At 42.1% G+C, this 16151-nt stretch overlaps 1 protein-coding gene across 2 annotated transcripts; it reads left to right on the top strand.

The window, feature by feature from the left end:
• The first annotated feature begins 1870 nt into the window (after window positions 1-1870).
• Window positions 1871-15552, top strand: ALKAL2 (ALK and LTK ligand 2). Of its 2 annotated transcripts, none has more exons than XM_038133718.1 (6): window positions 1871-2113; window positions 2979-3310; window positions 5644-5697; window positions 5802-5882; window positions 8286-8352; window positions 14880-15552. In XM_038133718.1, exons 2-5 carry the CDS (start codon window positions 3028-3030, stop codon window positions 8348-8350), a joined length of 483 nt encoding a protein of 160 aa, XP_037989646.1. In that variant the 5' UTR covers window positions 1871-2113; window positions 2979-3027; the 3' UTR covers window positions 8351-8352; window positions 14880-15552. The 2 variants fall into 2 exon arrangements, with proteins under 2 accessions (XP_037989646.1, XP_037989647.1); XM_038133719.1 differs by lacking the exon at window positions 14880-15552 and adding an exon at window positions 10632-13025.
• The last annotated feature ends 599 nt before the right edge of the window (window positions 15553-16151 follow it).

Raw genomic sequence — 16151 nt, forward strand, 5'->3', positions numbered from 1 at the left:
AACAATTTGCTGGTTGTTCCTTGGCAGCTGGTCTCCATGCCAGACTAACAGGCATGTCTGGGTACATCTAAGACAGTAGAAAAGATGCAGCTTAGTATTCCTGACTTGATGTGTACTCAAAACATGGTCTGATCCTTCCTTACACAATGGTGACCAAAACTGACATGGAAATTGTGGCTGTAAGGAAGGGGAGAATCCATCCATGTGTTTAGCTCTTTCAGTTCTGCAGTTTTATCTACCTTTTTCCAAAGAGATTACTTTGGGTGAAGGAACACCTGCAATGTAATCTTAGAACAGAACACCAGGCTGCATTCTGCCTGCCTCGTTTTCCATCTTCCCTGTCTGCAATTGGTGACCTCAATGTGTCAATATTTGGAATGACTAACATGTAAATACAGCCATACCAAGTTATGTCATGCAAAGGGACATTCTTTCTCACTGTGGAACTGATTGTTCAATTTCTTTTTCCCCCTGAGTCTTAAGGTGACTGGAAACAAACCATGAAGCCAAAGGGAGGAAGGATTTTGGAAACCTGACAAAGCCGTCTTGCTCAGTCTTGCCTCTGGCTCTCTTTCTTCATCATGGGGTGTGTATTTTTTTAAATGTTTTTGTACCTTCACTGTGACAGCACAGGTTGAGATTTTTGTAGTTAGAGACCCGTGCCATTCATGTACTGGTTTTGAAGACAAATCGATTAAAATGATAAAGTACTCCGGCGGCGATCAGCGCACGGCAGCTCTGTGGGCCGACCCGGGCCTGCCCTCACCGCTCCGGGGCGCTCAGCGCCGCCTGGCGGCGGGCGGCGGCAGCGCGGGGCGCGCGCGGGGCGGCGGCCGCCGGGGGTCGCTGTTCCCGCTGCGCGCGGGCAGCCCGCGGCGCGCGGCCCCGGAGAGGCGCCCGCGGGGGTCGGGAGCGCGCCCGGCACGGGGGGAGCTCCGCGTCCGCGGCTGCCGAGGGACAGGTTCATCCACACAGGAGAGTAAACACCCAGAGTTCCGCCGGATCGGGTTTCAGCCTCCCCCCGCCGCTCCCCGAGGGGCTACGCGGGGAGGCCGGCAGCCCTGTGAGTGCTCCGGGGAAGGGCGCTCGTTGGAGGGGGCTCGGCGCTCTCCGCAGCCTGTCCCGCGCTACCAGTGCCCTTCGCTCAGGCTGTCACCTCTGCCGAGGGCAGCTGTGGGAGCGGACAGGGCGCTCCCGGCAATGGCATTGCCTTCGTCGTCGTCCTCCTCTTCCTCCTCCTCCTCTCCCGGCCCCTCTGGGAGCGCTTCCAGGCAGCAGCGCGCCGGGAGCCCAGGAAGCCGCCTCGCCACCCGGGACCGCCCGTGCCAAGAATCGGCGAAAGAGGCGGCACGCCCGCTCTCTCCCTCTGCCGAGACACACTCCAGCCGCCTCTCCGCGGGCTTCCCGGCCGGCGGGAGCAGAAATAGCCTTCCCTTTCCCCGGCAGCTCGCCCCCGCCCCAACACCTCCCCTTCCCCGCCACCGCCGGGCCGGGAGTTCCCGGTAAACAGGCGGCTTCCCCGCCCGCCCCCCGCGTGGCTGCGGCCGCGGGCCGGGGACCCGCCTGACGAGAGCCGCGCCAGGGACATCAATATTTCAGTGGATCCTCAGCGCGGTTCTAATTAAAGGCTCGGGCGATGCGCGCCCCCCTCGTCCCCATCTTCCCGCCGCCGCCCCCTCCCACTCCAAACACACACACTTGGGACCGTCTCCTTACGTCGGAGAGCAGCGAAGGAGTGACTGAGCCCTGCCCGGGAGAACCGAGCAGGGGGAGGGACGGGGGGGACCGGGGCGGGAGGGGAGAGAGGGCGGAAAGGGGGGGCTTGTGCAAGCAGCGACGCTCCCGAGGTTGCCAAGTGGACTTTTATTGTTTTCCACCCACTTCCAAGTCGATACTATCTGCCGTCTCATGTCCATCCTATAGCCTATATAAGCGGCTGCGCTGGGGCTGGCGGCGATGGAGTAGTTTGTGGATACGGCGGGAGCGCAGGGACGGGAGGGGGGCGGGCGGGCCAGCCGCGGAATACTCGGACTCCCTGCCGTTCGCGGGCTGCTGCCGTCCGGGGAGCGGCTCCCGGGGGGAAGACACCTCGGCGTCTGGGACGGAGACACAGGTAAAGCGGCCGGCGAGCGCCAGCAGCCTCCTTCCCCTCTGTCTCCCTCCCCACGCCCCCATCCCTCCCGCCCCGCCGGGCCGAAGCGCTGCGTGCGGCGGGACCGGTGACAGCCCGCGGGCGGGAGCGGCCGCCGCCGGACCCCGCCAGGGCTGGCAGCGCAGAGCCGCCGCGCGGAGCGGCCGCGTGTGAGGGGCGATCAGTCGTCCGAAGGCGAGCGGCTCCGGCATGATGCTGGCCGCTGCTCCTGCAGGGAAGGGGAGTGGGGAAAGCGACAGAAAATGGGGAGACTGGCGGTGCTGTCCCCTGCCCCGGCCGGTTGCCCCCAGCCGCGCACCTCCCGTCCCGCCGCTCCTGCGCGCAGCCCGGGCGCGGAGGCCCGCAGCGAGAGTGGGGACAGCTGTCGCGGCTCTCCGGCAGAAACTTCGGGGAAAGTTGTGGCCCCTCGCCCGTGCTCCTCCGCTCCGCGGCGAGGCGGGGAGAGGCGGGGCGGAACGCCCGTCCCGCCGGGGATCTGCTCCGCCGGGGCACCCCCAGCCTGGCCCCGCTCCGGGGCTGCGCCCCCGCCCTCCCGCGGGGCCCGGCGCGGGCTGTGGGGAGGCCGAGCCGCTCTGCCCGCAGCCCCGGGCGGCTCAGCCCGCGGGGCGGGCGCTGCGGGGCGCGGGGCGGGCGCTGTGGGGCGCGGGGCAGCGGCGGAGCCCCGCGAATCCCCGTCCCGCTCCGCCAGCCCCCGCAGCCCGGAGCGGTCTGTGCCCCGCCTTGAGCAACCTGCCAAGCGGTCGCCGCTTTTTACTCCGCTAGTGTTTCCGATTTCACCCCCACGAGTGTCCCCACTTTCGACCCACCCCCAGTTTTCTCTTCCCAGTGAAACAGGAGACATCACATAGCAGCGGATCCTTCCTCTTCATCCCCTCATGCACTCTTCAGGTCGGACTGCAATGAGTGGACTGAGGTCATCTGGGCTGCTGGGGCTTGTACTCTTAATGCTCTCAGCAGGATACTGCAAAGAAAAAACAGACTCCACAGATCTGAAGGACAAGCAAAGTCTCTTAAATCTCATCATGGAGATCATTCAGGAGCTGAAAAGGTACCACCTGGAGAAGGACAGTGGGATGCAGTACTTCTCCAAGCATGACTATAACTTGGATCGAAGGGAAGTGGCTGACTATGGAGGGTACCAGGATGAGCAGAGAGTTGGTAAGTCACAGTCCATTTCTTTTTCCCTAGGGTGCCTCGGTGAATGAGATAGTGCATCAGGTTACTAATTTTGTATTAAGAATTCACCACTAGAAATACCTGCAGATTCCCTTTGGTATCAGAAGCAGCCAAAGATGGCAAATTTGGAATAGAAAACCTCTGTTCACCTCTCAGAGTCTTTTACTCTCTGGATAGTGAACTCAACTGAAAGTCCAGCTTCCTGTGGCTTTGAAAAAAACCTGGTGATATGGGAAAATACTTAAATGGGCTGAGATCAAAGAAACAAGGGATGGAAACGCTTTTTCCTGGAAGGTTTCCACTTATTATCGTGTGCTTGGTTTAAGTGTTTCTTGGAAATGACCCTAGCAAGAATTCTCCTGCAGGACTGTAGTATGTCCTTAAAGACCTTATGTATAGAAGTCTTCCCTGCAGCTCAGCTTCACTGAACTGAGTTGTTCACCCTGCTTGTAGTTCCTTTTGTACTTCAGAGGTAGCACCTTTGAAATACTAGGGAACTGAGACAGTACTCCTCTGTCACTGTGCAGGCTGTGACCAGTTTGGGACACTCCTGCAGCCATCCTTCTGCTTCTGTTTGATTGGCTCCTCTCTAACCTGCTTAGTTTGGTGATGTACTTCTGTGCACTCAGTTGAAACTTGATTTAGTTCCTCCTGCTGCCATGTCTAATTTAGTGTTCCCTGTCACTCCCAAGCCCCTGTAGTGTTACTGCTGCTCATCTGACCCCTCCAACTGAAAGTGACTTTCTGAGTATTTTCCAGCAAATATCTACTCAACTTTTCCCAAGCTGGCTTTCATTTTGATAATATGCTATTTATTTTGTCTTTATTGATCTTTTGAAGCTTCATTGTACCCTTTTACCATTCTCATTCATACTCAAAAATCCTCTTAATTTGCATTTATTGGTGGTTGTCATGAAGATGTTGCTTCTCTATTTGGATGATTAATGAATGCACAGAGGAAGACAGTTCTGTTCTCCTTAAGGTCAACACAGGAGAGAACATTTTGTTTTACAAATGTTGAGGAGTCAAAGAGGCCAGATTAAGCAGGAAACTGTGATGTGCACAACTCTAATCTCATGTTGGAACATGGGCATAGTTTTGATCACCCTGTTGGTGCAAAACATCTGGCTTGTGTTGAACAGTTATCTACAAAATTAATAATCCTGCTTCAGAGCAGATTAGTTGGTAGTGTTGTTACTGATTTCAAAGCAGGATTTTTCATTCTGTTATTATGATGTAGTTTTTCCCAGCAACTCTGAAAAGGAACTACTAGTTAGAGTCTTTCATTTCAGTTTCGGCATCACTTTCCTAGAGAGCTTGTCCCATGGGAAGTTTCTGAGTGAAGCATGTGTGTTTTTAATGCTCTTCATGACATAATTAGGTCAAATAGGATAAGGTCAATTTTACTTATACCGACTAAAGTTAGAAGTAAATGAAGAATGACTTTCGAGAAGTGTCTAAATTCACAAGTGAATCGGATCTGGATGGAAATGCTCTCTGCTTTATATCTGATAAGAGGTGCCAGGGGAATGAAAAAGGCTGCTCAGGCATTCATGGTCAAGTAAATAAAGCACCATATAGTGTATCATACACAATCAGCACTAAGCCATCAGCATAGAGTTTGTAACGGAAAGCAATCAAAGATAGCTGTAAATCAGGAAGTCACAAACAGGGGTTAGGGCTAAAATGGATTTCAGTAAACTAGTTTCATTTTGCCATCTGCTGAACACAAAACACAAGGCGGTAAACCACAAACATAGGGAGCCAGAAGAGAGCTATTTGCTTGGAATAATTTCCTGTGAATTTTATTTACTGCTGGGGGAGGGAGGGAAGATTCCTGTAAGTAGATCAATCCAGTTTCATGATTACAGTAGAGCAGTGTTTCTACAGACATACCTGGGACAGAATAGTGGTTACATTTGCATAAGAGAATTAGAAGACACAATCCCAGACTAGAATATATCGTTGAGTCTTTATCACTTGTGTAATACGAAAGAATTTAAATCTAGGTAAACTTGATAATGTAGTGCATAGAGAGCTAAAATCTGACTCTTAGTTAATAGCCATCGTCATTAATGATTTCTCACCTAACAGACATTGTTCCATCAGTACTGTCTTTCACAGAGCATTTTACAAGGTCTCCCTGTGTAAAGTGACTGCTTGCAATTTGGCCTGCTGTATGCGAAGGACTTTTGCCTTCCATGCACCTGTCAAGACATACTGGTGATGTTGCTGGACAGACTGTCTTCATACTATGCTTGGCAAGCGTAGGTCCAGTGCAGCAGAGTAACACTATTCTTTTTTCTGTCCCACAGAAATAGTTCCCAGGGATCTGAGGATGAAAGACAAGTTCTTGAAGCATTTAACAGGTATGTTTTAATTTTGCATTGGTATCCGTATTTCACATACATACCATAAGCTACACTGCTCTGCTTGTGAGCTGTGCTGATTCATAACTTACTTTATCTTTCAGGTCCACTCTACTTTAGTCCAAAATGTAGCAAACACTTTCATCGGCTTTATCACAATACGAGGGATTGTACCATCCCAGCATGTAAGTAACAAAAGCAGGCACTTCCCTAAAACAAGAGGAAACTATAAAATTTTTGAGTTCTGTCAAGTATCAGTAGTGATACAATGTCAGAATGCATTCCCTGCAAAGAAAAATTTGATCTTCTCTAAAATGTACTAAGTATTCTCTACAGCTTTGCTAAAACAGCATCAGCATTACATAGAGGAAAATGGAAATAAAACTTTTTCATTGCAAATACTCTGTGTAGAATGGCTGTAAACACTGCATCCTTAGGTACTGATGTATTTGCCTCATGGGTTCCATACCATGTGTTTGCTTTTCATAGGAACATGACTTCTCTCACAAATACCTCATATTTAAGTTTTAGTGCTGTAAATTCAAGACAGGATCACAAATCCAGGTGGGGTTATTTTACTTTTCATTGATTATTTATGTAGGACACATTTTATAGACATTTTCTATTTTGACTATTCAGCTACCAATCTACCAGTGATGTTGACAATGAATCTTTGCAATACTTGTCTTCAGTGAATTATAAAAGTATGACTTGTTAACTTAGAGAAAAAAAATGCTGATGGACACAACTAAGCAAAAGCCACTTATGATATCTCATCACTTTTGGCAGCACAGAGAATTAAATAAAAATCAAACATTGTCATTTATCAGTCAGTAGATATGACTCCAGATTCATGCTGAGGTGGACCTGTTGAGTAAGCAGATGCTATTTTAGTACAGCCTTTTCAGAATGGAAGCACACTTTATTTTACTTCTCTGAGGTCAACCAGTTGGGTCAGTAGCAGAGCTGGGAATAGAAACAAGAGTTACAGATTCCAAGTTTCTAGTATTAATAAATATTTCAGCCCAGTGCATTTTAAAGGCATATTTGGTAAGAGTTGTGGACATTTTCTCTATTTGTAAGGCTTCAGATCAGGAATTCCTTGGAAAGACAAGGATTTCTAGATGACAGGTAACCAGATGACCCTCTGTTTACATGGGTGGAGATGTAAGTTGTTCATAACTTGTCTGTTCTGAACAAGCAATGGTTGTATTACCTTTTTTCATAAGGATCACAACACAAACATCATTTGGCTCAGCACTAATGAGTACTCCAAGCTGTGAAGCTAAAAACTAGTTGGCCTTAAAGGCTCTAAATTAGCCTTTTCCTCCTGACAGGTGACATATCCACCAACACAATGTCTGGATAATGGAGGATCATTTGTATGAGTGGCTATTATACCATAACTATGCTGTGAGTTGGGATTGTTAACATTTTATCTCCAGAGAACATTAGATGTAGTTACTCATTAATGAAATAATGCCTAACAGAAGTGAACATCACCTACTGGGCTGGACTGACTAGCATCTCTTTAAAGTAACTTTCTTCTAGGAAAATGAGATGAACAGCCTGCTTTAATTCTTCATGCACAGAATGATGTTACTTTTTGATAATATCCTGACTTCAAATTATACCGTTCCTATCCTGACTTCAAATTATACCGTTCTTAAGGCCAAACAGCAAAGAAACTAAAAGCGTCTCTGATGCTGCAATGTGGTGGTAGCCTGTACAAAAGCATTGTGTTGGCATACTTTCTAGTACTTTGTACAGTGTAGTAGCATTGGTACCTGAAAAATAATTTACTTTTCTGTCTGTCCATAACCAACTTTCACAATATTTGCTTTCAGTTTTTCATGTAAATGAAAAAAACCCCTCTTGAATAATTTATTTAGTTTTGCATTGGTTCTGTGTCTTGCTATGAATGCATCAAAAAGTTGAAGGTACCTAAAATATGAACAACTACCAATAGGACTTCCATGGAAAAAACATTTTTACTAGTCTTAAGATGAAACTTCATGCTCCTATGAATGTTTATGATGTGGTCATCTCCTTGGGCTGGACTTAAGATTTGTATGAACAGAAGATGTTATTTGTCTAATTTATCAGTGTTCCCAGGAAGAAAATCTATTGGAGAGTGGCATTACTTAATATTAAGTGTACAGACTTGCTCATTGAAGGCTGGATTTCAAAGGTGGATGAGCACTATTTATTCTTTCTCTAATATGGAAATACTAGAGTCACATGTTTAGATCCTTCACGGAAGCACAGGCACAGATGTATAAATTTTTATACATACATACATACACTTGGAGAGCCTCCAAGCACTTTCATGCTGTTTGTTTACAGATAGAACATGTGCAGAAGTCAGTTGCATAGTTAGACGTGCCATTAGACATGGCTTTTAGTTATTACCCAATTTTTACACATTCTTCTTTTAAGTCAAAGGAGTTGATTTTTATTCTGTTGCAAACTAAGGTATTCATTGAACTTTGCTATGACACTAATTTGCACACTGAAAACAATTTTGATTTTTAAAGGCAAATTTGATGACTTTGGTAATCTAGTCATGCTTTTTTTTTTCCACATAGACTATAAAAGATGTGCCAGGCTTCTTACTCGATTGGCAGTAAGCCCTATGTGCATGGAAGGATAAAGGTAAGCTTTTTCTTAGCAGAAATGACATTCCACTGCATAGCAAAGCAGCAGATGTTGTGTTTCGCACATGAAAATTCATGGGAGTATAATAACAATTGTCCTTTAGGTAAGGTATTCCTATCCCAGAAGACTTGAAGTAACTGGCTTAATCTGGCAAATTTTGCCATTAAGGAAAGGGTACCCCCTACTGGAAGTCATTACATAAACGTCCATGTACATCATCTGTGAATTATTTATAGCAGCATACAGTTAGCAGATAGTGAATTTGTTGTTACAGAATAAAACACAGCAGCTGTGGCTTATTTTTCAAGAGTTTACTCAGTACACAATTGCCGGTATCGGCAGCAGCAGCCACCCTTTTATGTGTGCAGCTGTAGATCTGTGCTGTACTCAGTAGTATGAGTTAATATATACATAGCTATACACATCAAAGCTTCATAAATGCAGATAGGTCACAGGTGCTTTTACAGTAATTCAGTTAAAAATGTATTGATAGTAGCATTGATAAACTATCTTCAAGCTATTTGGATTTTTTGGGATTTCCTTGTGTATACCTCTCATGTCTAGAGGTAAATTCCCTCTTTCTTTGCCTGGATGGGCCTCTATTTTCCACAAATACTTGGGAAATTTCATCATGCACCAAAATAAAAACAAAAGCCAATCAACCAAACCAAAAATTACTCCAAAACTATCTGTAGAGAACTGTAACATAAGAATACAGAAGGACTAATTTACATTCTGTTTTCAACCTTTACCTGAGACAATATGTGATCTTGGACAAAGGGATAAATAATAACCATATAGATTTTTCAGTAACAAATGCTGTCAAACCAAGATGCTTTAACTCTGTGACATAATACACATCTTGTGGAAGGAATCTGTAAGAAAAGTAATAAATATTAAGACTTTTATTTTATTTTATTTTAATCATTGACACTGTTTTGCACTTCACTCTCACAAGCAAGCTGGGTAAATAGGATCAAGGTAAATGTAAAAATGACTGGAAAAAATACATAAGGAAGTTGTTAGTGCTTCACTGTCAAAACTGGAAAAATGTAGTGACTAATGTCACACAGCTTCATTATGGGTTTGATATTGTTCAGTATAATGTTCAGTATTTTCATTAATTACTTGGGTAGTAGAATACTGTATTCATGTATCTCAGTATTACAGGACAAGCAACCATGATACAGTACAACCTTCAAATTAAAAATAATCTTGAAAAATAAGCCAAATAGTCTAAATCCAGGATAACAGATAATGAAGTCCTGCAGGATTATTCAGAAATACATGGAATTTGGTGAACAGTTAGACAGTGCTGTTCAAAACAGAGATTGTTGTGGACTGCAAACTAAGCAAGTCAGCAGTGTTACACTTGAAGAAAATCAAACAATACTGGGATGTATAAGTAGAATCATTGTTTATGAAACCCCTGACACAATTACTGTTACTGGTATACTGTATTTAATTAAGGGCACCACAGTTGACGACATACAGGTTCTTCTTGTATGAGTCTGAAGAAGAGCAGCATGGATGACCAAAGGCTTAGAAAACTCAGTATCCAAGAACAGTTACAGGAATTAGGATTATTTAATCTGAAGAAAACATGACTGCAGGAAAACCTGATGGAGCTATTGAATTTCATGAAAGGTTTCTACAAGTCATTCTCTCTATCTAGTCTGAATAAATGAGACTTAATTTGTTTAACTTTCCAAATAGGTGAATAATATTATTACCAATACTAATAAGCAGATACATCAGAGTGTGAAATTCTTTTCTCCCTTTCTTAGAAAATTTTATCTGTATTATTTTATCTGTATTATTATCTATTTTATTTTAATAACCTGCCATGTAAACATGGAATTGTAATAATGAAGGAATACCAACTAAAGTAGTTCACATCTCAAGCTGGGAGTCTATTTAAAAATACCCTTTTCTCAAACAACCTTTGATCAACATAATGTCAGCAACAACTGTCCACTTCTTTTATTCACACAGACATAAATCAGTGGTGGTAGACTCCTTAAGCAGCCTCACTTAGCAGAACGCAAAGACTATCCTCTGCCATATGCATCTTACAGAGCACAGGGTGTCTCTGTAAGATTAAGCCTCTTTTCTCCTCAAGGCTTTCCCATTGCATCAGTTAAATTTGTGTAAAACAAATTAGGTTTCCTGTTTTGTTCAGTATCTTATTTTTGTTTCATTGCAGGTTTATAAGTGGGCTGGGCTATAGTTGGACTATTACATTGGCAAACTAGGAGTTTTGTTGTATTTTTCAGATCTGTGGACATCTATCCATGTTTAGAGATCAATTTGGAGAGAAGAAAAAATACAAATTTATTTTTATTTGTACTTATAGTGCATTTTGGACTAGCACAGCTTTAAAGCACACAAGAAATTGAAACTCAGAGCTAAGATCAAACAAGAAAATAATATGTGAAAGCAGGAGTTAGACATATTACTGTCACAACACATTCCTATGTGGCACGTGTGTTTATGGTGTGACGTTTCTTGTGGAGCCTTAACTTATTCTCATGTATCCTATACATACGTAACTGAGCTCCATCTTCTCTTTTTTTTAGAGTGTATGTTCCCTTTCTGCCTGTCTACAGACATGAGCGATGCAGGCACCCAGTAACAGCCCTTCAACTTGTTGAGATTGCATAAGTGAAGTCAGAGCAGCAGATTTGTATTATCATATCTCTCAGTAGTCCTTTTTTTTTTTCCAGTCAACCTCCCAGGCTGTCTTCCCTGGCTGCCACCAGCACCATCTCTAAGTAATTTTATTCTGTAACCCCTTTTCATGGTCAATACAGCTATGCTAGAGTCCTGTCCTTGATGCTTCTTTTTTTTGTTTTGCTCTTCAGCCTCTTTCTTCTGCCAGCTTCCTAATAGTTCCCATGTTCCATGCTTGCTTTGCTCCACTCCATGCAGATACATCCCCCAACTGTTAGGTTGTCCATATTTGCAGTAGGTAAGAGATGCCAGGAACACGATTCCCAAAGTCTTCACCTAAATAAAGTTCACAATTCAGATCATGAGCAGTTTTGGTGACAGACAGTGATGAATCTGAAAACCCCTCTGACAGCATTTGTCACAGCCACTTTGGCTACAGTCATACAGGTTTTACTGCTTCTGTTTGAAAACTTCAGGTGCTACTGTTGGTGCTCCATCCCTTTTCCATTACTTGATCTATACGTGTTTGCTAGAGGCCAACACTGATCTCATAACTTACTTTGAAAACTCCTTGCACTGTGATAAGAAGTTCAGGGACAAAGGACTGCATTATCACATCTTATTACATACTTCTGTTTTGATGATTTCTTCTAATTTCTGTACTGACTAATATTAATGGGGTCTTAAAAACTCTTAAAGCATCTACAGTTCTTTCAAATAAACAAAGTAATGCTAATGACACATTTTTTTCACTAACAAATACAAGACTGGTGCAAGTAGTCTCAGGCTATGCAGAGAAAATGAGGTTTATATATTATAAAAAGTGTACTACAGAAATATACCAGTTGCTTGTTCCCTTAAGATGCAGATGCAAATAATTAATATTTGTACATACAGGTCAAATACCCATTGCAAAATTCATAATAAGCTTAAAAGTGAAATTTACTTTGGAACTCTGAAAAAATCTGTGTAAACTCCTCAAGATGTATTGACCATACTAGTAATGTATGGGACAAATGCTGAAAATACAAGATGAAGTTGGAAACTTAAAATACTCCACTAAATATCCCATTCCAACACACTATATCATATATGCATTTTTTCAAATTATTCTTAAACCAAGATATTTGGGCACTTGAATTTTACTTCAAATATTTTGTAACAATGGAAGCAACAGCCCTTAATTGCATTCTGCCTTAGACTGCTGCTTTCTCAGAGCAACATCTAGTGCATTGAAATGTCAGACACTTGAATTCCATAAAAGTGAAGGTGAAATTAGGATGAGAGGATTGTGTATTATTCAGTGAAGGCCTGGGTTTTTTTCTAGAAGGTATAACTTGATCTGTTTTATACAGCTGCTCAGGGCATGTTCAATGTCCTCTTCATAATGCCAGGAATTGGTTCCCAAGTTAACTAGTTCAGGACTTTTCTCAGAACTACTGCTTTGAGTTAAAAAGGCAGCCAGTCTGCATGGTTACTAGTATGGCATCATCCAGGTTATTAAAAGGCAGTTCACAGTTTTCCTTGCTGTGAGATGTCTGTGGCTAGCACTAGATGGAACATTCAGAGCTTCATAATCATCAGTGCATGGATCACCGTGATCACATTACAGCAGAATTCCACCTGGGTGTGCACACTTGGGAAAAGAACTTTTTATATACAAATATGAGGAGGTTCTGCTACAAAATCCTACTGGCACTGTACTTTAAAGTCTACATTGATATTTAAACCACTAAATTCTTCTCATATAGATTAGCTTTTTTTTACAGAGTTTATCATCATGCACAGGTTATAACCAGAATCAAATTTGGAAAGCTATAATGTACCTTTACAATAGCTTTAATTTGTGCTTTTAAAAATCAGCACAGTTGGCTGGGGAGTTGTATAGTTACCTATGTTCTCAAAAGAGGCTGCAGTCAGATTGCATTCAGGATCTCCAGTAAGATTATCCATCATCCTTCAGCTAAGTTCCAGCCTAATATTCCTAGACTGATGCATACAACAGACTATATGAAATTAAAAAAAAATAGGAAGAAAAACAGATTTATCAATGCTAAAAACCTGGGGTCTGTTCAAGGATTTCTGAAAACGCCAGGGGTTTAGAAAACTGTGAGTTAGGTGATGCAAAACTATCAAGTTACCCATACAAAAGCAGGTGTAGATGAGATGACAAATGAGCATCCTAACCACTGTTTTTTACCCCCAGTGAGCTGCATATTCCCATTAGTAATGAAAAAAGTTTTTATTACATTTTCAGTGTTTAATTTGTAGATTGTACCACACACTGATCAAACCAAAAGCATGGTAATTTCTTCTAAACATCACTTTTTAACATCATAGTTTAAATAGGGTACAGTAGGAGCATACATACAGAAAATAAGCTAGATGAAAATGCAAAACAAGGAAAATTTACATCAGTTTCCCCCTCTAAGGAAGGATATTAAAAAAATAGAAGTAATTGTCCTATCCACAAAGCCAGAAAAAAACCCCTAGATTACATTAAGATTTTCTGTAACATTATTACATTTCCTAAATAGCTTTCAAAAATTGCAAAACCGAATGTTTAAATACTACTAACAAGTATTTCTGTATGCACCAATAGCTTGATTTTCAATGGATTATGTCATGTCCAACTGACTTTGCATACAAATGATTCCATTACAAATTAAACTTAAGCAGTAGAAAATGTAGAGAAGCTCAGAGTATCAGAGAATTCACACTGATCATGGGGAAGACAGTTACCTATGTTCAGACAGACAATATGAAAGTTTTAACTGTGAAAAATATCATCAGCAGAATTCTAGTGTCAGATTATCACTGTTTTTTATCTCTGCCACTGATTTTTGATGGCTGTAAGACAGCAAAGCTTCATCTGGGTCTGTTTGCGTGTAAGACTCTTTCAGCTGTGTAGTTCCTGCTGACTGAGAAAAACATTATACATTTTTATTTCTAAATAACAACAGGCATAGAAACACTTGGAACTGGGTGGACAGACTTGCAAGGTTCAGTGCTCACCTGTCTAGAAGAGGATAGACTTCTAGATATGTGTATGTGCAGTTACACTGCATTTTCTTACAAGCTTTAAAGGTGTGGGGGAGTAAGGTCGTGAAAACCTTCACTGCTCAAGTTTTGAAGTAACATTTCTAGAATAGAGACAAAATACATACATAAGCAACATGGAAACCTGTAAATTTGTATTGGTGATTTTGATATCAGTGTCATAGGCATGACTGTGATTTCATTCCAAGACACTCTTCTGGAAGACTTCAGGCAGCAAATTGAACCACTGCAGCTCCTGCTTAGTTCAGGGGCTATAGTTATACAACCAACTTTTTAAAAGTTACTTCTATTTGTTCTTGTTTATATGAATCCAAGTTTTTTCACAAAAGGGCCCAATGAAACATCAAATCCTTCCTAGATCCTTCAAACTGGACACACCATGAATAGCTCCTGACACCAAGGTATTTAGACTGCATTGAGCAAACTGCTAATGCTATTCCTGAGGTTTATTCACTTCTTGACTTCACAGATGCAGTCATTGGAAAATATTAACTATGAGCACATTTTTAATAAGTAGAACTGGATTTCCCTAGTGTCTGTCAAAAATGAAGCATCCAAAAAAATTACACTTTCCTGAATTTTAGCCGTGATTATCAAAGAAAGCATTAATGTTACAGTCAGGCTGATATGAACTGAGATAAATCTAGAATTCACTAGTGATTTTTCCAAAGTTATTACTGAATTCTCCAGTTTTATTTACTATTTTCACAATGATAAATACATTCTCAAACACATGTATGTGAGTATAAAAATGTTGAAAGGCAATTTTCTTCTTTCGTTTAATCCACCAGATGTTATTACCACAACAAGGAACACCAAGAACCAAGAGAAGTGCCTTGGAATCCAACAGGGAAACAGAACTTACTACCTTTTAGCGAATTCCATTGTGAACAAGAGATTTATTTTTGCAGATTGACAGACTACTTCCCATAATTCTTTTAACAGGCATTTTGTATGTCATCGACAGTTTGCAGATTGACATTCTTTACAGTAGCGTAACTGCCAGTAGTACTTAATGCTCCATACCTAAAAACACACTACAGTGGATGTGTAATGCTGCCAAAAATTATGTAAACACAAGTATTTCACCAAGAAAATTCATGTTCTGTTGCTTAATTCTACAGTTTTAAGGAATGTTTGTTTGTATATCTAGAACTACTAAAGATCTGCTCCACAGTAGTTGTGGTCACTTGATATCCTTCATGCTTATGCAATTTTTTAAAAGTTTGGTTAAAACAGACTTGCATTGGGGTCACATTGTACCCTGGAGTACAAACTGCATGACAAACAGGAATGTTATTCCAAGTAGACATACTTTTTGAGACAGTGGAGCATGGATTTTGTACACAAACACAAGCTGCCATTAATTTACTTTATATAATAAATGTATAAAACATTCCAGCGAACGTGCAATATGTAAATACTGTAAATAACAAGCATAAGTAATAAAGTGTTTGGTATTAAGTTGTTCTGTTTGCTTTCTGGTCACTGAATCTATATAAACAAACTACCTTCTGGCAGCTACTATCATTTATCCACACATTTATCTTACATCTCTTTCCACAAAGAGTTCACTTGTGTAAGGAGGAAGGGTGTACTCACTTCAGAGTTCAGTAACCTGGACATCCTGGATTTATGAGGATGGACAGATCTGTGTGTTTCAAACCCACAGAATACCCAGACTACAAGGCTGCTCAAATTCTCTAAAGCATTATAAAATGGAATATTGTTAAGACTAACAGGTGTTCTGAGGTTTTTGTTTGGGTTTTGGCTTTGGTTTGGGGAGGGGCTTTTTGTTTGTTTTTTAATAATGTGCAGTCTGTTCATGATACTGCAAGGCAATCTAATCAGAAGATATCCAGGAAATGATTTTAGTCGTGTAGAATTTTTAAGGAGTTAGTGTGTACTCCAAAAACTTTGACATACATTTTCCTTTCTTCCTTGAATCAGATATTAAATCCAGTTGTCACAGTAAAATGACTTGAACAGAAGAAAAATTTTATGTGCAACCTATAAATCCATGTATTGGATTTGCATGGCCAGGTTTTGGTAGTAGAGGGGCT

Source organism: Motacilla alba, chromosome 3, assembly GCF_015832195.1.
Source record: "Motacilla alba alba isolate MOTALB_02 chromosome 3, Motacilla_alba_V1.0_pri, whole genome shotgun sequence".
Taxonomy (NCBI): Eukaryota; Metazoa; Chordata; class Aves; order Passeriformes; family Motacillidae; genus Motacilla; species Motacilla alba.